Source organism: Fringilla coelebs, assembly GCF_963513975.1.
Source record: "Fringilla coelebs genome assembly, chromosome: 2".
NCBI lineage: Eukaryota > Metazoa > Chordata > Aves > Passeriformes > Fringillidae > Fringilla > Fringilla coelebs.
Genome location: NC_140029.1, coordinates 9,447,617 through 9,471,196, shown reverse-complemented (window position 1 = coordinate 9,471,196; position 23,580 = coordinate 9,447,617). Strand labels below are relative to the sequence as shown.

The 23,580-nt window shown below is 37.0% G+C and overlaps 1 protein-coding gene across 1 annotated transcript in view; it reads right to left on the bottom strand.

Moving 5' to 3' along the window:
- The window catches only part of CFAP47 (cilia and flagella associated protein 47), a gene marked incomplete at both ends in the record, with an annotated part of 261,624 nt that extends 243,308 nt beyond the window's left edge, over window positions 1–18,316 (bottom strand). Inside the window, 15 exons of the mRNA XM_084200984.1 lie at window positions 377–621; window positions 1,288–1,504; window positions 2,721–2,817; window positions 2,922–3,111; window positions 3,768–3,920; window positions 4,302–4,515; window positions 6,502–6,694; window positions 7,378–7,613; window positions 8,184–8,317; window positions 9,062–9,216; window positions 9,716–9,944; window positions 11,116–11,254; window positions 13,223–13,338; window positions 15,401–15,552; window positions 18,011–18,316. Coding sequence (XP_084057110.1) covers window positions 377–621; window positions 1,288–1,504; window positions 2,721–2,817; window positions 2,922–3,111; window positions 3,768–3,920; window positions 4,302–4,515; window positions 6,502–6,694; window positions 7,378–7,613; window positions 8,184–8,317; window positions 9,062–9,216; window positions 9,716–9,944; window positions 11,116–11,254; window positions 13,223–13,338; window positions 15,401–15,552; window positions 18,011–18,316 — 2,776 coding nt within the window. The remainder of the gene's footprint in view (window positions 1–376; window positions 622–1,287; window positions 1,505–2,720; window positions 2,818–2,921; window positions 3,112–3,767; window positions 3,921–4,301; window positions 4,516–6,501; window positions 6,695–7,377; window positions 7,614–8,183; window positions 8,318–9,061; window positions 9,217–9,715; window positions 9,945–11,115; window positions 11,255–13,222; window positions 13,339–15,400; window positions 15,553–18,010) is intronic.
- Window positions 18,317–23,580: the final 5,264 nt, after the last annotated feature.

Here is a 23,580-nt window from a genome sequence, read left to right as displayed (position 1 = left end):
TGAATGCCATTTATGTCACTCATAAATCAACTTTTTAGCAGCTTCATTCAGGTCTTTTGGAAAATTTCCTATCCTGATAAGCTGTGTGATGTTGCTGCCCCACTATTGAAATGTCAGCAATCTGTGCTGAGGAAAATGTTTACACAAGCTCTTCTGGTTGGCATGGAAGCAGGGAGCTGGACTGAGCGTCCATTCAGGGCAGGGTTTACACAAAGAATGCTGCTGTGGTGCTAAGCTGTGACCTGATACTGCTTTTGGGACACACTGATATTGACAGAAATCTAAAAATATAGTTTATAGCATCAGCTAAATGTTAGTCTTATTTAATACTGTTGACATATAAGATACATACACACGCTGTATTTGCATAGCATACCTCTGGTTGGCGTTATAGTAAATGCAGATTTTGTATCTTCAGTTACAGGTTTCCAATTAAAGCCAGCAGGATGGTTTCTGGGATTGCATACCCTGACAGTTCTTCTAAACTCTGTCCCTGCTAGGCAGCCAGAAATAGGACTCACAATCAGTTCTGTCCTAGACAGCTGAAGTTCAATAGGCTTTGCATGTGCAACTACCAGCACATATCCAGTGTGTTTGTTGTTTATTTTGTAACTGAAAGAGCTGTAACATAAAAATATTTATCTCTCAATATTTTTATGCATTTGCTCTGTTACATTCAGAGTAAAATTTACCTGAAATATAACCACTAGCAAGAAAATGCTTAAAAATTGAGTGTGAACACAAGACTGACAAGAGAAAAATTTGCAATTGTTTTGCATACTCTTTAAATCATATCAGAATGAAGATCATCCTAAAGGATGATCAGGCTCACGCAATCATTTTAACATCAGAAAACACAGAGTTTATACCAGCAGGCTAGAGAACAGTTTTTTATACATTTTCCCATGATCTGCATCAAACAATATGAGCATGGATGCAAGTGATGGAATTCTAGGCTGGAAAGAGAACAGTATTTGCTATAAAAATTTCCCTTAGCAAATACACCATAATAGTAAACTTTTTTCCCTGATGCACCTCTAGCTATATAAGGATTTCACAGGACAGATTTTTGTTTGTGGTGTAAAATCAAAAACAATAAACAGTATTGTACTAGGAAAAAATTGCAACATAAAACTGCATTGATTATTGCAACATCACCATAGATGAGTCTACACCATTAAGAATTATCATGACGACACTTTAAAACCAGCCAGGTGATTTAAAAAAAAAAAAAATTTACTATTGCTAAGAATACGTGTACATCAAGACAAATATAAAAAACCTTACCTTTTAAACATTCCAGCATGGACTGTCTCAAACACAATTGGAATATGAGTTTTTGTAAAAGGAGGCACCACCTGAGACAATGGAGATGTCTCCTGCAATTCTGCAACTTCAATCTCAATTTGTATCCAAATATGAACTGACAAGTTATTGATGATGTGAAGCTCTTTGGTTGTTGTAGAATACACACAAACATCACCAAAGTCTATAGTAGAAGGACCTGAGTTATATAGGAAATAAGATCCTCAGCATTAAAAGGTAAAAGCTAATGTAAGGAAACATAGCTATTAAAATACTATGACCAAACGTTATAGTTCGTCAAATTACAAACTTAGCCAGCTACAAAAATCCTGTGGTGGAACAAATTATAAAATGTGGAAGTAAATATCATCCATGTTCTGTGAGTGTTTGCAGCCGTAGAAGCCAAAAGCCAGCAACATTTATTTTTTAATTGTGCTTGTTTTAGTCAACTGGTAAAACAGGAGATCAGTGTGCTCACTACTAACAGGACTAATAATAAACATAGATACTTCTTTTTTTTAGGCAGATATTTAAAAGAACAAATTATCACCAATTCACTTGAAAGTTTATGTATGCAACCTGTTGGTTTGCTGCCTGATGTGCCACCATTTGGTTTGATAATTCATGTCATGTGATGGTCACTGAATTACTTCACTTAGTTTACTGCTGTCACCAGTTTTTAGGCTGGTCTATTAACTTGAGTGCTAATGGTACCAATCAAACCTCTTACAAAACTCTCAGTACTTTTTGTATTATGATGTTTATCTTATTCTTTCTTTTCCCAAGTATATCAGTTTACACAGCTACACTATTCAAGTTCTGGCTTGACTGAAAATTTTAAAAAGCCCAGGAAGTGCTGAAAATTCTCTTTTTGCTGCAAAAAAAATTTACTGAAGTAAAGCTGACTTAAAAATAGACCTGTAGCAGTAACAAGTGTTGTTAATAAGTCACTAAGAAGTTAGAGAAGGTGTTATTCCCCATGACAGAACTGTCCTGAAATTATTTTGATGAAGAATCCTGAAGTTTTAGCTTTTGGGTGCATCAATCTTCACTGTTAATTCCCAGAAATATTCTGAGCACTTCCATGAATCATGCTGTTATTAATGCTGGTCCAGGTACTACCCACTAACATGGCCTAAGGGGATAAGCAACTCCCACACCATTTCTCAGTAAGAGGTTGTGATATGAGCAGCCTTCAAAGGAAGCTCTTCTTTTACACATTGATACCTAATCATATCTTGGTATTTGCTGAGAATTACAAAGCTTTAGTGAAATGCTATTGTAGGTCTCAAGCTGCCTACCAAATTAAACTGTTTTCTGTTTAGGGTGAACAACTATAATCATAAAATGTGTCGCTATACATAAGTGCTGTTGTAACAACTATATGCATTTAGCACCCAAATTAAAAATCTTACCAATGAATATGTGATGAAGCTGTTTGTGTGTCAAAGTTAGACTACAATCTTCCTTCTCCTGGGCAGAAGATGGCATAGGACTAAGCCAGCTCCAAACCTGTGATAAGCACAAGGCACTTCCTCAGAGCAGGATCAAAATTCTTATGATTTCTTATTTGGTAAGCACATTATGCTCACATACTACTCAAGCATTTAACTTACTCCTTTGTTTGTAGATTTAGAAACAATTGCTGACAATTTTCGACTAGTTAACATGCAATTGTCCTCTACAGGAAGCATTTTGGGCTGTGGCTTCTCCATGGCAAAATCTGGGATTGAGATGTTTGGTGACTTAAGACCTTCAGCTGGTTTAATGCCTAAGCTCACAGGATTGTTATAAATATAAAACCGCCTACAGGGAAGGAAAAAAAATGTGGAAATCTTAAAGTTTGAGCATTCCATGATCTACACATTAAATTATTTAATATTTTTAAACAAAACAATTAATATTTTAAGGAGGAATATTTCATTATTTAAAAACCCCTCAAGCACAGAAAATGCCCTGAAAATACTTCTATTATTCTGGTTTTTATTTTAAGATAAGTCTTGAGGACCAGTCAAATTAAAGGATTGCATCTGCTTCAGTCCACACAATATGTAATAATTCACATATTGAATCTGTCACTTGGGGTGAGCTAGAAATCCTAGTTGGAAATACGTATTTATTATATAAAGAGAATCCAAAACAGTCAGTGTTAAGTTTTTACCTATTAAACATAACCAAGTATTCTCAAAACTTGACACTTTAATTTACGTTCACTTTAAGCTAATTTCAAATGCCTTGCCTCTATCCCTACATTTCACCTAGGAAGTGATCTCTATGTGTCTGAATACTTGAAAAAACCCGGTTTTGAATGCATTATAAATGAAAGTCCTAAGATCATAAGCATATTGGTATGAGACAAATTTAGGTATATGATCAGTGCCATGAGGTTAATTCTGCACATATATTCACGTATTTTGTGTATGAGCCTAAAGTATTTATCTACCCTTTAAATCCAGTCTTACCTAGCAGCCTCTCTCTCTAAACGACGCTGTCTCAAACGGGAAATGAAGCGTAGATAGTGTTTCTTATTTTCTTCTCTAAACAGTCGTTCAGTGTCAGAATAAGCAAATTCTGGGTCTACATAATTATATCTCACAGTCTTTGTGAAAATAGTCCTAAATATTTAAAGATAATTTTACTTTCATTACACATGTATAATGATACTGGGTCTCGTTAGAATGAAAACATAATTGATTTTGATATATATATATATATAATTCATTCCAAACATTCTTTTAATCCCTGCTCATTATTAATATTTGACTTTGTAAAGGCAACTATAAAAATGAAATATTGCAAGTGTAATAGCTACATTTGTAGTTTCACATAAGAAAACTCAATAAATTTATGTGCAAGACACTCAATAATGCAATTAATTTTAAAGTACTTTCAGCCTGAAACAACCCAGAGAACTGTCATATGAGTAACCAATCTTGATCTACTCTATGATATATATAAATGTGTGGATTTAAATATTAGATTCCCATAATTTTTACCTGTACTTTTTATTCCATTCACTAGGCCTAAGGCTGGCTGCACGATCATTAGGAAAGGCTACAAGTGCGTCATCCTCACAATTCCTGTTTTTCCGGTGAGTATGAATTTGTGTTTGGGTTGATTTAAGGATTGCCATAGGTGCTGTTTCACTGAGCTGTCCTGTGCCACGAACTACAAACTGTCCAGTTTCATTGGTAATCAAGGGTGTTAGACCTTAAAATTCAAATAAAACAAACTTAAATTATAATTTCCTAAAAAAAATTCAATGTTTTGGAAAATATATCTAATTTACAATGGTCTACCCAGCAGCACAACAGTCAGTGACCCATCCCAAAGTGTTTTCCTCAGACAAGAGGGAAGAAGCCATTCACATCATGCCAAGAGCCTGATCATCATTGCTTCCCTTGGCCTGGATCACAGAAACAAACAGCAGAGCTCAAACCAGCTGTGTCCAGCTGTGATGCTGTGTCTTGCACAGACACATCATCAGACACTCAGAGCTGCCTGTCACAACACCAATCACAGTGTCCTAAAGCTTTCCTTAAGGGCTGCAAACAGAGGCATGAATTTTGACAAAACCTCCCAAGCTAGAACTACTAAAAAGACAGCTCAGATCTTTTTCACTCTAGTTTTAGAAAAGTACAAATTCATGAACATTAAAGAGAAAACTATGGCAGAAATAAAGTCAAACTTCAATTGCCCTTTCCTCCCTCACCTGCAAAAAAAAAAAAAAAAAAAAAATCATGAAACATATTTTTTTACCCACTTTAGTCTTACTTTAACCCAACAACAATAAATCAAAAATTACATTTCATCTTCTAAGTCATAAGAGTAATTACAACTTTCACTGGCCCAAAAGGCATAGTTTGCAAGAAGCTTCATTCCAGTCCCTCCCCTAGCTTCACCTGAATACAGAGAAACAACTACACATACTCATCCACAGACACTGGGAGAAGGTAACAGGAAGATATAGAATCATCTAGAAAAGGAGCTAAAAAAACCAAAATCATTTCCTCCACACTTCAGTGAAGCTTAAAAGCAAAACCTAGATATCCTTTGTAAAGTTTTTATAAACCTGCAAATGGGACCAGAATAGGACATTAACAGAGCAAATGGTAGACAAGAGCATGTAGAAAGCCTGAAAAACTTGAATAGCTCATTAAATTTTTGATCCAAAAAACCCACTTCTTCTAATTGAGTTTCTGAAGCAGGAAAACTAAAGGAGCTCTGGATTTCAAAAATAAAACAAAGAAATTGCCAAACTTCAGTTTCTCATCAAACCATGGCTGATAGCCATGGATTGCAAATACCTTCCTGAAAGCAGCAGGAATGCCCACTGGTTAACCAAACATTCCAGTACCTGGAGGCAGAACAGCATTTTACCATGACTTTACAGTAACTTTCACTTTTTACTCCCCCACAATGGAAAAAATGTTTCTCATGAGGGAGTACATCTCAAGCTGGCAGCAGGTACAGAGAATTCAAGTTCCCCTCCTGACCTACACGCAGCCACCACATGCACCAGTGCACAGGTTAGGAGATTGCACTGGTGCTGCAGAGGCTGCAGCACATTTGATGTCAAAAAAAAAATAATGTTTGCCATGACAGGTTTATAATCCAGTGACAGCTTAGTCAAATCTACCACAAAGTGGCTGTTTGTGGAAAACGTTTGGAACACAAAGAACAAATCATAGGCTAATTATTGGATATCCTGAAAGACTCTTCATGCTGGCACAGGCTTCACAGGATGGGAAGTCTGTGGACACAGGAGGTGTAGCAGGCTGTATGAACTGGCAAATTCATCTGGCAGCAGTAACTTTGAATCAATGAACTTTGAATCAATGAAGAATATTCTGTTATCTTTCCTAGTTCTTCCTGTGCTTTACATATCTCTCAATTTACTCTGAAGCATCTTAGCACTGTGCAGTGGCATCGCTTGCAAAAACTAAACCTTATAAATGTCAGATAATCACATGGTTAAACTTGTGCTTTATTAGTTCAATTTTTGATAGCATTTTTACCATTATTTTAGCTTTTCTTTTGCAGTCTTATAGGACATATGTCATACAACTGAGCATTCCCTCCAGTCCCAATGAAATACTACTTTTCACAAGCAAACTAAAAATCGTAAAAAAATCACTTTTAAAAGGCTAAAAACGTGCATTTTATCACTTGTCACTTATGTTTTTAGCATCTTACCAGGATTAATTGTGAATACAATGTTTGTTCGTTTAGATTTGCACACACCATGTAAGGTCAAATATATTTGATGAAAGGGTTTTGTCTTCAAAACATCTACATTATTTTTATCTACTCCTGTACCAATGATATCAATAATTTGCTTCATCTCAAATGTTCCTGTTTGATGTGGAGAAAATGAAATCATCACTTCCTGGAAAAGAAAACTCATTATGAGACATATGAGACAATAAAGAGTCAAGTTTTGTGTAATTATCTATACAATTGAGTCTCTGAGTCCCTTCTCTCCCCACTAACCTCCAAGACAGGTATTCAAAACAGGGCTTGCAGAATATGCCAAGAGGCACATTAAAATTGCCAATATAAGGAAACATAAAAATCGAAACACATCAAAACACAACAAAGTCTCATTTTTTCACCTCTGAGAGAAATCTTGTGCCCTGACTTACTGTTTTGGGAAATTATAAATGTTTACATATTTGACTTACTGTTTGCCAAATTTTTTCCATTAAAAAAAAAACTTTATCTTACTTGAGTATTTGTGATTTACTGAAACAATTTAAAAGTATTCTTCAAAAATATTTGCATATAAATCAATTTTCTCAAATCAGTAAAATAAAAAAAAATTACAGATATTAAAAACCCTTGTAAAGTTGCCTTAGTACTCCAATCTTTTTTCCTGATTTAAAACAATATTTGTTGCTTCCTGGAGTAGGTACAGAACATTAGGAGACTATTAAAAAAATCTATTTGGCTGATATTAAAAGCCATCGCTACTGAAATGAAATTCCTTTGGTTTACTTTCAAGAAATTCCACGGCTAACCACTGTAAAATAATCTGCACAGTTACATAACCTCAGAGAAAGTGGGAGTTACCTTTTCAGATTTTTTATTAAGTTGTCCTCTTGCAGGAGAAACATTGAAGTGAGCAGTCTTGCGGAAACTGAACGTTACTGGAAGGAACTCGGATTCATTTTTCATTGCACATGCAACTTGTGATTGTTCACCCAAATAACAGTCCTCAAAATTAATTACTGTTCCTGGCTTAAACCTTAGCATCACAGGAAAGCCAGAACCCATCAAAGCTAAGTCCACGTAACGAGAATGACTACCTGCATTAGACAAACACAAAAACAAGCAAACAAACAAAATTCCTCTCACACCCATGATCTCACTAACAGGAAATTCATGCTGTAATTGTACAGTCACAAAATAATACTACAAACCAGTAGGTTTTATAATGCAGTTTTTATAAACCTAACACAGAGATCTTTACTTCTAATAGCTGTTAAATAATGCATTCCCTCAGAAAGAAAGTTGAGGATGAACAAACATGGACTTGAAAATGCACAAAAGTGGTATTACAAAAGTGTTAGTGACTTGGGGGTGTTTTATTTCCTTCAAATATTTGCATTTATAATTATTATAATTTATAATAAAGTGATAGGTGTTCATTAACGACACACATAAATCCTTCCTCTCTACTCACTGTTCAGAGGTTTTACTGCTGAAGCATTCAAGATGCCAGTTTATTTATTTGTCTTGATATAAACAAACAAAACAGGTTTACCATAAAACTAATAAAACAACCAAGATTTTTTTTTTAAGTTTAAAAAGTCAAGATACACAGTTTTGTCATCCTCATATGCATTTCTGATGGTGACTATCCATTTTTAACATACTTGTGGTTGCTGTGGCCCCACCACAGAGGTTCTGCAGACAGCCACCTCTCTTCCCAGCAGTTTCAAATCTCAGAAACACGACATAATCTTGAACCGGTGATGCGTCAGTCACTTCCAGGTCTCTTTCAAATTTTCTGGAAGAGTCAAAATCTCAAATTAAAAGATGGTAAAAAAAAAATTAACCTCCAAACCCAACCCACAATAAAATCAAGACATATTTTTGAACATCCAGTCTGGCTTCTTTCTTGTCAGTAACAGCTTGAACAAATTATCTTTATACTTCCTTTCAGAAAATGCAAATAATAACAAATTTAAGCCAATCAATATTTGTGTGCTTATTATATTGGTAATTTGATATCTTTTCCAGTCTTCAACAGTTTTCTAAACTAATATCACATGCAAAATAACTACTTGTATTGAATTTAAGTAAGGAAAAATGGCAAAAGAGCATTTGCTTTTTCTTTTCCTCATCTAAGGAGAAATGTTTCTTTATGTTTAGTTTTGGCTTTTGTTTTGGGTTGGATTTTTTTTTTATGAGACAACAGCTCTCTGAAGTGTTTCACTCTCTTGATGCTTAATAGGCAGCAAAATCAAATAAAGTTCTTATTCTCACAAAATCGTCTTAACCAATTCTTGGTTCAAATATGCCCTTAGGGTATTATAAAACATAAAATCATATAAACACCTCAGGCTTTGCTTTCTTATTTGCAGAATCACAACAAGAAACTTCTTTTAACACACAAAAATACATAAGAAGTTACTTAGAAATAATTTGCAGACATATTAATTCAAAATTTTCTCTAACACAGCTCTTGCAAAACAGTGTAGACCAACCAGCTTGTGTATGTGTGTGCATTTAATTGGCATCACTCACTCACTCTGGACTAAAGCAGATTGTAATCAAAGACTTTTCATAAGGCTCCAAAGTTCCTTGATTGGGAGAACACAAGATCAAGGTGGAAACATCTATATCTTCAGTTTTCAGGCTTAAGTCATGTAAAACAGCATCTGTACTCCCCTGAAGATCTGTCCCCTAAAAAAAAAAATCAAAATATTGAATAGTTCAGCTTATTTTGCTTTCCTTTTGTGTTTTTTTTTATTTCTACACATACATTTTCACATATAACAAATAGAAAGACGTAACACAGAAAATGGCAATCACATAGCTACACAGCACATGGCTCATTAACCAATTTTTAAATCAATTTCATGTCAATGTCTTGAATTCTCTTTTAAACATGATTCTCAGATTATTTCACTGTCTCAGAAAAACAAGTGAAATCACAGATTTTTAATATCTTAGAGCTCAAATTTTATTTTGGTAACTCCTAGTAAATAATAACTAAAAACTCAATTCTAGGGTTAAATTGAAATAAAAAACATGTTGGTTGGACGTTTCAGAAAGCCTATTGACCAGGAAATATTATCACATAGTAAACAATACTAGAAGACAAATGTCGAGAAATAAAAAATGCAAAAGCAGAAATGAAAACAAGTTTTTAGCTAAAAGAAGAACCAGAGCAGTTTCTTACCACCTCTCCTCCAATGGCATTGTCTTCCAGTACTGCTACCCAATCCATACTCTCAGGGCTTTCATTGTATAAATATATTTGTTCTGTCTTTGAAGTCCCAAAGTAAAGAGGTCCAAAGTTAATGCACTTCAGTACTTTTCCACAATTCACTCCAAGAACTTTAAGAACTTGTTCAACCACAACACCTTTGACCCATACTTCAGCCAAGCCACGGTTTTCCAAATCCACTCTGCCAGTAAGAGCAGCAACAGGCAATGTAGAGAAGAGTTAGAAATAATCAGTTTGGTTAGTTTGTTTTGGATTAGAATCTGTGCCAAAAAGAAAAAATTGCCCAATGCAAGCATTCAAATCACTGGCTTTCTATAGATAAACTAAGTGGGAGAGCAGGGCCAGTGAGCATGTCCTAGACAATGCCCTAACAGGAATATCACCAATCAGGAAAAATCACACATTACATGATGGAGTTTTGGGTTTGATTTGGTTTTCTGACTTTTTTAATGTTGGAAACTATAGGAATAACAACTGCAAAGAATCAGGAGGTGTCCACAGACAACATACACTGCTTTTATCCCTCAGAGTCTTTGCATCTAAATACCAATTTTAGCATATAATACCTAATTTTCTTGTAGGGAACAGGAGCTAGAAGTTCATCTGAATAAGCATGAAAGAACTGCAGCTATTTCTGCCTGGAAGCTTGATCTTGATGATTCCAAAAATCACCAAAACAAAACACCCAACAAATCAACCACTCCCTATTCCCACACTGCCCAGAGAGATTGTGGACTCCCTACCACTGGAAGTGTTCAGGGACAGACTGGATAGGGCTCTGAGCAACCTGGTCTGGTGGAAAGTCCCTGCCCATGGCAGAGGGGCTGGAAATACAGGATATTAAAGTCCCTTCCAAGCCAAACCATGCCAGGATTCTAGGATTCTATAATATATGTATTTAAAAGCAATCTACTCCAGTGTTGCAAATACATTCCCTCCAGTGGAAATGAGATACTCCAAATAACACCAGAATGTTTCTGAGATTCCTGAAACACATAGAGTTAAAAGAAAACATGCAGTTACAGAAGGTAAGAAAATTAAGGTACATAGGATGTGCAGAAATGTAAAAAATACAAAATTTCCTTGTTATTTTTACTCTGAGAAATGTGCAAACATCCTAGATCATTACAAATTATAAAAGATTTTTATTAACAGCTAGGTATAGAATATATGCATCACTTTTCTTTAGAGATACTGTAACAATCAAATTAATAGAATAAAACTAAATATTAAAGACAGCAACTGACACATAGGAACTTAATTTTTTAGATAAACATTCACAGTAAAGATTTGAATTAATAACAGACAAAAACAGAATTTACAGAGCTCTATTTCTTCAGTCATACACTCACTTCATCATTTCTTTGATGACTCCAGGTACATCTGTGCAGACATCCACTCGAATTTTCCTTACACATTTTGGCTTTACAACTGCTTTTAAAGGTTTTATGTTAAGCAGGACAACCCCATCATATGATATTCTAAATGAACCTAAAAAAACCCAGAGCAATCAACAGAATGTTATAAAATATAAAGCAGTAGATTTGTATGCTTCTATTACACTCTTGAAATTATACAACACATAATGCAAATCTTACTATGAAAACAGGAAACGTAGACTTAACCTTTTTACAAGCTATTTCTAAAGAGTAGATCATAATTGACAGGTTTTCTTTAATTATTACACCCACATGTCCAATTCCATTTTTTAAGCTGTGACTGTAACGGGAAAGGTACTAACATTCCAAAGAAAAGTGACTGTATCATGAAGTAGCTGTAAATAACATCTGCAAGTTATACAAAGCTCTAAGAAGCTACAGGTGCCAAAAAGTTAAGTGCATACTGCAGGGTAACAACACTTCCTATTATTTGGTCCACCCCCAAGAAAAATTACTGCAGAAGAGAACAGTAAATATTTCTAGGTTATACAAATATTTTTTTAAATGTGAAAAAACCCTGTATTTAAGCAACAACAAAGAAATTGTTTCAATTTACAAAAAATGCACTCTTTGATTTAATATAAAAGATAATCTCTGAGATCAGAAGCAGGACCAGACTCCTTCAGTGCATGGAAAGACAGGTGAAATGCAATCCTTGAGTCTCAGGCCAGCACAGAGCACCTCCTGCTCACAGAGTTTGTGTGCTGCCTTACTGTGATCTGCTGTGTTATGATTTACAGAGCCTAAAGAAAGACAGATTCAGCTGCTCTTCCCTTGTCTGTCCCCAAGACAACCTTTACTAACCATCACCTTCTTTCTAATTTTCATCCAATCCTATGAAACTTCACCATGCAGCCTGCATGTACCATGCAACAGATTTTATAACTAGAAACAGTTCCCTACACAATATGAAAAAAAGTAATTATCATAAAACTTAGTTGTAATGTGTATATATATATATATATATATATATTCATAATTGCTCAAAGTATTAAGTAAGCATATATGAGAAAGACCTGATTATATAAGCAACATACTACATCTTGAAGATGAACTGGCTAGGAAAAACACCCACAGTAATTTCTCCATTTACTTTATGGGAAAAAAAAATTCAAATATTTGCTTCTGAAAAGATTCTTCTTCATCTAAACAGAAATTTGTTGGTTTTATTTTTTAATATTGCAATTCTGTGTTTCTGTAATCATGTATTTTCTCTTGGTACAATTTGGCATATGAAAACCTAGGGGAGAAATTTTCCCACAACTTCGGCCTAAAGAAAAGAAGAAAACAGCCTCTAATGTAACAAGCAGCTGTACCAATGAGGATCAAAAATAATTAACTGCCTTAAATTTGTTGTTTGAAACTCAGCATAGTTGCTACCCTGCCTCTGGAGAAAGGTGTTGCAACTCTGTCTAGTGCAAAAGGCAGTCAAACAGGTTATTTGGATCATATAAGCATTCTTAAACTCCTTTGTCCATGTTTCTTTCTCTCCTTGGAATAGCTGCTGACAGAAATTTAAGGATGTGCCTGTTGTAAAAGCTGCGGGATTTCAAAAGCTATGGCAGCAAGATAAAAGGCCTCTCATTATCTTCTAGCAACAAATACAATTCAATTCCCATCACAGAGGACTTCAGCTCAGAAAGTTCAGGGAACTTGTAGTTGTTTATTCAAGAGACAGGTCTGGGGATCACAGAAGCACAAAGCAAGAGCAGATGTGATTTGCTGCTGTCTATGCTGGGCACACTAAGGCAATGAGCAACTATTATTTTTACATCTTCTAAACGGGACTCAAAAGTAGAGAACTCATAAAATGTTCAAAGTTCTAAAGTATTTTTTCTTTCCTAAACGGAAACACAGAACTGGCGACAAAAAACAGTGGGCCATGTACAACACCTGCAGCTACAATACTCATCACCTGCATAACCCAAAATCCCAATTAATTGCTACTTGGTCACTGAAGTGTTAACTTGCATAAAATTACTTTCTTCAGTAAAGTAAAATATTTTTATGAAATATTTACCTGAAATTGTTCCACGGTTAGAAACACTAACATGTTTAGTAACTAGTTTACTGTTTGCAATCATTTCACCAAAATCAACCTCTGACTCTACTTCCAGATCACAGTATGGAATCAATCTGCAGAGAAAAGACAACATAATGTTTCCCAAAACTTAAAAATCCTTTTGCATTTTAAAAGAAATTTGATTAAGCACTCCAGTGGAAGGGAGTTGTCCTTTTGTGCTAGTTCTCCTATCCAGGTTTTGGCAACTCACTTCAGCTCTACAGCATTCACAGGGAAGATCCAAGAGAGAGGTACTTATCTATCAGCCTGTTTAATGACTCAGTATTCTAAATTTAAAACAATATAGCTATAAATGATTATCCAAAATTGAATGCACATATTTCAATTTCATTTTAAATACTTAATTACAGCATTTTAAGTAAAACTATCCTGAGTTAGTTGCATCACAAAATAACACCAAATAATTCACCACAATTCATTATGAGCTGCCTGAACTAAAAGCAGAGAAGTAATACCAGTTTATAGTTTTGTGTTTGATACATACTGTATGTGACTTCAACAGCAGACAGAAGTGGGTAATGACACAAACCATGAGCTGCATCTATTATTTATTTAAGAACCTCAGTCAGTGAGATGACATCAATGTACTGGGTGCTTTTTAGCCATAATGGAAAGATCATGCTTCAGGAAACTTGTATTTTAAAGACTCCAATTTTTAATACAATGACACCTGTGATCTCACATAAACTGTGTTTCAAATCAATTGGAATTTTACATCAGTACAGCAGTCTATCTCCTCTTAGCCACAAATAGGAACCTGCAGGAACAATTCCATCTCCTGATCTGTCACATACAGTAGAGAAGAAATAATGGAGAAGAAAAATAAATATCATAGGTCAAGCTAGGTAGACCCGGCCCAAATACTCTACTGCATAAAAGGGAGGGGAGGGGGAAGGAAGTGACAGAGAAAAAAAATCAATAAAGAAATGCCACAAGAGAATTTGCTTTCAGGAATTTCAATACACTTTTTAATTCTCTTTGATAATTAATTGTAATGCAAAAAATAGTTTCATAAATTCTTGAAAGACATGATGCTAGACCAGCAGGATGTGGCAAAAAAAAAAAAAAAAAAAAAAAGGAATAAAAGGAATCAGCTATCAAAGTTAGAGTGCACTTAAAACAATTAAGTATCCAGACATTCTTACAAGAAGCTTTATTGGAAGAATGAAACTGAAGAATTTCTTCTCTGGAGATACAAGTATCTCCTTTCTCAAATGGACAGAAATAAGTATACATCCTAAATGCAATGAGATTTTCTAATAGATACAGACCTGCAAAAAGGAGGTAATCAAGTTAAAAGGTCTGGGTTTAGCGTTTTAATACAGTGTGAGGTTTATTTTTTTCCTTTGTTTGCTGGTTGGGGTTTTTCCATGAAGCTGGAATTTACTGCTTTTTCATGACACAAAATACATTTTGGAAAACTCTGATTTAAAAAAAAAAAAATGAAGTATAGTTGCTTTTCCAAACACACACACACAAAAAAATATTATTAAAGCTTATCAATGTTTCCCCTGCAAATAACACTTAAACATGAAGATGTGAAGTACTTTATTGCAAGTCCTTTCCAGAAAGGAGTCGTCACCAGTAGCATTATCATCCTAAGTGGCTTTAACCTGCACAACACTAGTCTGGTAAAAATTTTCAAAAATCCTTGAACAAGTGACATTGCTCTAAAACATGCACTGTATTTTTAGAATTAGGCAAGATATGTTTCACTATAATCCAGATTTGCAACTGTTTTGGACAATTACTGTAAAGTTTTCTATATCAGTGATACAGTATGAACAGAAGACATTAAGAGTAGTTGTTGACTTGTCTAATAATACAGCACTCAAAATTATCAACATTATCATAACAAAGTTAGAATAAGGCAAAACTAAAAATCCAGACTCTCTATGATTTTAGAGGGATATAACCCCAATGAATTTCTTACCCGTGGGCTGCTCTGAAAAAAAAGGAAAAATCCAAGGAAAAATTTTGTAAGAAAACTTACTGTTTGTTTTCTATGCAATTGACAGACTAATTACAAAACCATAACTGACATGCAAAAGTAAACCTCCCACAAGATTAAATTGCAAATATTACCAGCAGCACATGAACTTTTAAATATCATACCCAAGCATGGGGATATGAACTACGACATCATCTACTAAAAGAATTAATTTATCCTTAAAATCTTCTGCACACTGGGGAGTATATTCCACAACAGCCTTAACTTGAAGTCCAGATGCAAGGAGTCTTTCTGGATTTTCCACAATCAATTTAACCTGCAATTAAAAAAAAAAAAAAAAAAAAAAGTTTTTTTTAATTGCTACACATTTCTAGATTAAGAAAGATATGCATGTAGTTTATTTTCAGAGGAACACAAAGATTGATTTAAAACTTACCATGAACTTATATGCAGGATTTTATCATTTCACCTCCCTATTTATTGTTCAGACTTTTTACAGGAAAAGAGAAAGACAGAATGAATGAGCCAGATTTTCTAGTCCTTCCAAGAGAGCTCCAGTTTTTCCTACTGTTGCAAAAAAAACCTTCTGAAGCAACAGAAAATTAAATCAGCTATTACTCAGTGAAGAAAATATTTAGTGCCCGAGAAAATAATAAGGATTAAGTCTCAGTTTAAAGCAGCAACAAAAGGGGAGAAGGTAAAAGTTTCCTCTAGGTCTGATTGACATCAACAGAAAGTCTCACTGCTCATTGAAAATCTGCTTGAAAAGCCCAAGGCACCTCCAGTGCCGAGAGTCAAATGAAAGAGAAAAATCCAGAAGGATGGAAAGCACTCTTTCCTCTCTCAAAAAAATTATACTGGACTTGTTGTCAGCAAGTATCTGTTTAAATGAAACACCTCCTACACCTTTCCTTGAACAGAAGGCACAACCCACTAGCACATAGAGAGAAATCCAGCATTTCCCACATTCCTAGGAAAGCCTCAAAGTAAATCTAGAGCTTCTCTGGTGGTTCAGTCTCCTTAAAATTCACATTACCCTATGCACAGTGGGCTTCTGCTCTTTACGTCCAATTTAAATATGTTTTATTTTTGAAAGACAGTCTTCAAGTATTTTTTAAGTCTTCTGTTCCAGTTTATGTTTTAAATATGCAAACATAATTTACTACTCACTGTTTCTGATGCCCAAGTATCTCCTTCTATTCCTTTAGAATTCTCATAGCAGTATAAATACTCAGCTAAAGGAAATTTATGTCATGCACATCATGAGCAAGCACATTATGGGCTTGATATTGAAAGAGTAGCCATGTTTTAATTCTGAGGTGTGTAGAATCTATCTGTTCTCTACAAAGAATTAAACATCCAAGCATATTCATTTTATAGAAGGCAAAATAAATATTTTGTACTAGGAACATTCAAGGAAGCCTATGGAAAACTGCTTGTAAGCTTCTTTGCCTTCCTTGGAAGGCATTTCTTGGCTGTGCACTATGACAGCTGAAGGAAGGTTATTTTTCAGTGCTTGCACTCTATGCATGTAATGCACCAGAATGAATTTTAGAGGAGCCATACACTTCAGAGCCTTGTAATCACAGACAGCAACACGAGGTCTCTGGAATGAGAAGGGGCAACACAACAGACCTTTCTGGAAGGGGCAACACAACAGACCTTTGTGAAGTGGAATCTTGTCCCCTAGCTGTCATCTTGATCATCTCATGTACAGTGCCATAAAAATACACAGCAAAAGGCAAGAGTTAATCACAGAGGGAAACACCACAAAACTATGATTCAGTACCCTTTTCTCTTTTTAAAACTGACTCTGCCTTTCTGCTTCTGGAGCACATGAAAAATTGATAAGGCTGATGAAAAGTAACAAAACAGAATAAGCACAGCCCTACCAAATCAAGCACTCTCAACAGTTTCCAGCTCATTCCTATTAAACTGTAGTCTTCAGCTCCAGTTTAATAAGAATCAAGCTGTTACTCTTGCCCTCAAAAAGAAAGGCTCACTACTCAGATAGTGAAATTACTCAGGGTACTTCAATTCTCTGAAAATCAGATTGATGACTATCCTGAATAATTCATAGTTCAAGCTGCTATGAACAAAAAGCAAGATCAGCTTCTGTTCGACCCCTGATGCCAGTTCAACCCAATCTTTTTATCTGAATTTTGGCATAATTTACAAACAATAAACCAATAACCACAGCAGGCTTTTGCTGGAGCCACATGGGTTACAAGGACTTGACGGGCTAGAACCGTAGAAATGCATTTGCCTTTAAAAAGCCTGGCAATGCAATGACTTTTCCAGAACTTATCAGATGTTATTAATAGCAATCCTACTATCTTGAGAAAAGATTGCAAACATCCTCTTTTCTGAGAAAGCTTAAACCTTCTCTTTTCTGAGAAAGCTCTCAGCGAGCAAGCACCCCAAGGAGACTATTCCAGACAAAAAAACTTAAAAGTATGCAACTCAGAAATGAGGTAAGAGAGCTGTCACTTCCCAGATTTGGTGTTCACAGCACAGCAAAGTGACCCATTTTTACAGAATGTTCCCTGAAGTTAACGAGGAACTCGTGGGCTTCTTGCGGGATGAATTCTGGAGAGTGCAAAGCCAGGACTTGCTGCCAACAAGGGACTTGATCACAGAACCACTAAGGCTGGAAAAGACCTCCAGCATCATCAAGTCCAACTGTTAATGGCTGATGTAGTAAAGAAAGCCTGATTATTTTTACTGAACCTATGGATTTAAGGAAAAAAGGAAGCTATCTCTAAACTGCTCACAGCCTCGGGAGAACAGAGAACCAGGAAGCTCAGGGTTCTCTTCGTTCTGCCGCTGTTCCCGCAGGCTGGAGCGGTGCGAGGCCGCCGTTCGCAAAGAGGCGGCCGCGGGCACGCCCCGCCGCCTCCCTCGCGGCCGGCCCTCACCTGGGGCTCCCGTGGCGGCAGCAGCCGCAGGTGGCAGGCGCCCGCCCGCAGGTTCTGCACGGTGAGCGAGGCGCGGTAGGAGCTTCCCGGCATGGCGTCGATGAAACGCAGCTCGGCCGGGAAGATGCGCACCCCGCACACGTCCCGCCATCCCTCCGCCATGGCCCACAGCGGCCGCCTAGCAACGGCCGCTTAGCAACGGACGCGGCAAAACCGACCAATCGGAGCAGGAGGCGAGGCCGGGCTCGGGTGAACTCGGCTGGGTTCGGCTCGGTCCGGCTGGGCAGGGTTGGGCTCGGCTCGGCTCGGCCCGTCCCGTCCCGTCCCGTCTCGTCTCGTCTCGTCCCGTTCCGTCTCGTCCCGTCTCTGCTCGGCTCGGCTCGGCCCGGCCCGGCCCGGAGCAGGTGGCACAGGAGCGTGTTCAGGTGGAGTTTCAGTGTCTCCAAACAGGGGGATTTCCTGCCCTCCCTGGCAGCCTGTTTCAGTGCTCCGGCACCTTCAACATAAAGTTCTTCCTCATGTTGAGGTGGAACTTCTTTTGTGTTAGTTATGGCCGTTCCTCCTCGATCTGTCGCTGTGTGTGTACCACTGGAGAGTCTGTGACCGCCCTCTTGGCACCCACTTTGAGATATTTTTATGCATAAATGAGGTCCGCTCTAAGTTTTCTCCTCTCCAGACTGACCAGGCCCAGCTCCTGCAGTCTCTGCTCATAGAGATGCTCCAGACCCCTCCTCGCCTCTGCTGCGCCCTCTCCAAGAGCTCCTTGTCTTTCTTGCTCTGAGGAGCCCAGAACTGGACGCTGCAGATGTGTCACCAGGCCAAGAGGAGGGGGAGGACCCCTTCCCTCCATGTGCTGGCCACACTCCTCCCAGCGCACCCCAGGATGGGATTTACCCCTAAGGAGATACCGGAGCCAGTGCCCACCTTGGGGCTCAGGCTCGGGGCTGTCCAGCTTGTCCCCTCTGTCACCCCAGGTGTTCCCTGCCATGGGTGCCACCCCAACAGCTCCCTGGACAGTGACGGGAGATACAGACATGGGTACCCTGAGTTTCTTAAAGTAAAGATGGAGTGCACTGAAATAAAAACAGCCTGGTCACTCTTCTGGGCCTCCATGTGAATCACAGACAGGGCCTACACAGAACTAGAGCAGGCACTAACACTGCTGAGTGCTGCTGGGAGCTGCCAGCCACCGCGCTAATAATTCATGGTGCATTTTACTGAGTGGGGGAAGATGTGTTCCTGCTCTGATCCTTCCTGTGCTCTAATTTAAGTGGTAAAATGAGGTTGACAAGATTCCAGCACTTAGACTTTGAGTGTTATGGGCCACTCCCAAAATTTGCCCTAAACCAGGACAGCCACCTTGTTCTTGCCTTCAGAGTAGGAGCATAAAGGAGGGAGAACAGCACGCACAGCAGGTACACAGAACCTCAGACATCAGTTCAGATTAACTCAAAATGGTTTGCCTTGGATTACTTCATCTCTTGAAAGTGCAGAAGGACTGAAATTATTTATGTTTTAAAAGGCAGATATGAGGAGCTGCAAACATGGATTGTGCAAATAAGAACTGCAAAGTATAAAAAAAGAAAAAAAGCTTATTTTTAATAGGTCAAGAAACCTAGCAGGAAAAAGGAGAGTGAAAAGCCTTTGTTGCTTTTGCTGGGGAAGGATGTTAAGGGGTCTTTTTGTCTCTCTTAGAGGATTCAAATTATAGTTATCCATATGTAGATCACTAAAAATGTGCTAGAACGTGGCATTGCAAGCACTAAGAGCAAAAGCATCTGGAGGGCTTTCTTTGGGAAGGCTATTTGAATCTGTTTTATGGTAACATGGTTGTACTTAATGGAAAACCACAACCAAAAAAAAAAGCAAAAAATTAAAAGAGAAGATTACCTTATCAAAGAATTAAATTTTCTCTTCTTTTTCAATACAGAGTGGGGAGCACTCCTACATAGTTTCTCTGGTCCTTTGATGCTAATTCTTTCAAGGCAGAATTGATTTTTAGATTCCTGTCTCTGCTTCTTGCTCCAGCTCTCACTGACAAAGTTACCACTCCACAAGAGAATTAGTATCAAAGAACACTGATCTGTTTTCCCTTGATTTATGTCCATACAAAATTTTTATCAATTTAACCAAATCTTTAAAAAACAAATTTAAACTGAGATTTAGCCTGTGCATAGAAGAGTCAAGTTCAGCATTAAAAGAATCCTGAACTTGCTGAAATAATTTGGCTAGACCTCTCTTCCTCTTCTGCAAACTATTATATCCAAATGCTTATTATTGCCACCACTATGATGGCTCATTATCAAACACCATTAGATAATGGTCTCTTCTCCTTCCTCTCATCAGCTTAGTCTAGATTAATGAGAGTTTTTTTCTTGGTCAACTAATAATCATCCCTAAAGTGAATACCTATGGTAAAGGAGCAGGTGTAGTTTGTTGAGTCTTTTGATGATAAAGAATGACAGAATCATTTATACCTAATTCTAGGGTATAGATTATGTCTTGTCATTCTCTTTATCATTTGAACACATTAAGAGTGATTTTAGTTCTACAGAAATTTTACAGTACAGAAATTGTGCAGTAATCTGTACAATTCACATTGTATTCACCTTAGCACTATCAGATGATGAATAAAAAAGCTTCACAGCAAACTTCTCACTACTGTATTATTGTCATCAGACAGAAGAGTACTGTCTTATATAAATCCCCACCACATCTCAATATCAGAATCACTTCCAACTTCTCCAGACTTTCAGAGCTGAAGGCTCCTTGACTATCCACTGATCTGATTATCCTCCCAGCTTTCAGGCCAAAAAACTGGAATATCATCATTAGGTTTTTTCCATTTAATAAAAAAGGCAAATATGTTTAACATTAAATGGCTCCTAGATTGTTCAGATCAATCTGGGAGCCATGGCCAGTGTAAAACAAGATGCAGAATCAGAAAGCCATCTTCAGTCTGTTTTCTTCAGCTTCACAGGAGAAAGCTTTATTAGAAAATATGTTTTAGTAAAAGCAAGATCTGAGGCTCTGGTCCTGCCTGTCCATGTTCTAAACACAGGTCAAAGATGTCTGGAGAGATTCTGAGTCTTCTATTAGATCAGAAGTAGTTCTCTCTTATCCAGGAATCTCTAAAAGCACAGAGAAAATCCTTCAGAAAGTATTCCAAAGGATAAAAAGGGGGCAGTTAAATTGATCCTTAGGGTAGTTTATTTGACAGTAATTCAGCAACAAGAAATGACAGTGATATGTGAAATAATTAAAGTAATTTGAAGAAACTGCCACTCATACTGCCCTTCCTTGCTGAAATCTGAATCCAGAGGAACTGTGATTTGAACTGTGAATGTTGACCTATTTATTCTACTTGGGGATGAATAAATATTTTTAGAATATGCAAGAAGAACATACAACCACTTACCAGTTAAACAGACAAAGGGTGTATATTTTTATATCAGATTTTAGGTATCAGAAACAGATAAAGTCCAAATAATGAGGACTAGTAAGACATTCCTTTGCATTTAATCTTGCAAATTGCTCTGTTTAATGGAAAACGAGGATGATCAAAATGACAGATTAGAGCTCTAATTCTCTCTAAAGGTCTCTTCACTCAGCAAAGCATTTTGTGAGAGGCAGAACTAATGAAGATTTTATTGGGTCTTTTTTGCTGAATAAAACCATCAGTCTTCACAAAACATGTAAGAATTGCCAATCTCTGAGGTGTGCCTCCATCTCAGACTGGGCTGAAAGGAGCGTGACCAAAATTTTTTTAAAAAGTGAGCAACAAAGAGGTTTTTAGTTAGACAAGGCAATCCCAAATGCCTTCCCTTTTTAGAGTGACTCTGTAGGAATTGGTGAAGGAAAAACCTGGATCATAAACACAAACAGTCACCATTATTTGAAAATATAGCTTAGGGCCCTCTGAGCCACATACTGAGTTATTATATTTGCCATGGAACAGAATCAGATTGGTTTTATCAGCACAATCAGTTGGTTTAGCTAAACAGGAGGTCAGCCACAGTACAGCTGGAACATGACAATACTGATCTGGGGATCAGGGCTACTCCCAGCACTCAGTGCTGAGCTGAATGTTTTGATCTTATGAGCTCACAGCAGTTAATCCAAAGATTTCAGCACCAAAGTACAAATGCGCCCTTTGTTTCCTGCAGTCTGCAACACTGGAAATGCTTTCTGCATCTGGCATCATTTTCAGTCACAATTTGTGGAAACATCCTTGTTCATGAAAAATTTAGCAACTCTAAAAGCATCCATATCCACTCACAGATTTCAAGTATTAGACAAATGCAAAATTTGCAGGGTTGAAAGAAAAACCCTTAAACCACACTGAGAAACATGATGAAGATCTATCTTTTTGTGCTGGGCAGATCATCTCTGATCAAAACAGAACACAGCTGTGGAGAAACTGCATAAATGTAGATAATAGGAAATGCAGGTAAAGGATGGTTCTGAAAATCTCACATATACATTAGTGCTTCTTTAACAGCTCTCTGTGGTTTACAAATACTCCCATAAAATCTCAATATTTACCATGTTGAACTAGAACTAGAGATTTTCCATGTATCAAGATGTCAACAGCTATTGTCATCAATGAATCAATAATAAATTTCAACTATACACAACTAAGATGTGATTTTCTATAGTTACTAATGGTGAGATTCATCTTACCACACTTCACTGATTGAAAATCAATGTCCAGTCCAAGCTTCCACTATCATTAGGAGTGAGATAAATACCTCCAGAGGATGATCATTCTCCTCCCATTACACAGGTATTTGTGTGCCCTTACACAGATATTTGAAATAGAGTTTCATATATCACATTGGCTTTGTGTGGGTCTCTGGGTATCTAGGTACTTACACAATTTCAAGAATCTTTTTCTTAGGCAGAAATGATAAGATTATTGGAAAGCATGTTCATTTATTATTACTCTTTTTTTTTTTTTTGCCAAAAATTACTGCCTAATCATTGTGTGGTAGAATTATATCTAGTTTTATTTTACATGTATCATATACAGTTTATATGAAACTTATCCAACTTCCTTAGAATCCAAGTGCTTAGCAAGATAAATTAAATTTGCATTCTGACCATCTAGAGTATTAGATCACTCCCTGGTTTTCAGTTTTTTAGGTACTGATCCTTCTGAGCTGCTTGACATTTTTACCTCCTAGATTTCAATTACAGTTGGAAACCATTACCAGAGAAATGTATCTATTTACTCTAAATGCTCTCAGGCTGTAGTTCAATACACCCTCTCCACTACCCTCTTTCAGTTTAAAGCCACCACTGCTTGTGAAAAGTTCCTCTCCAGCCTTCTTCTATCTGGCTGCTCTGTATCAATCCACTTTGCCTCAAACACTGTCTCTGATCCTGCTGAATGTCATCAGAGCTTCTTGCATTACACTGGGAGA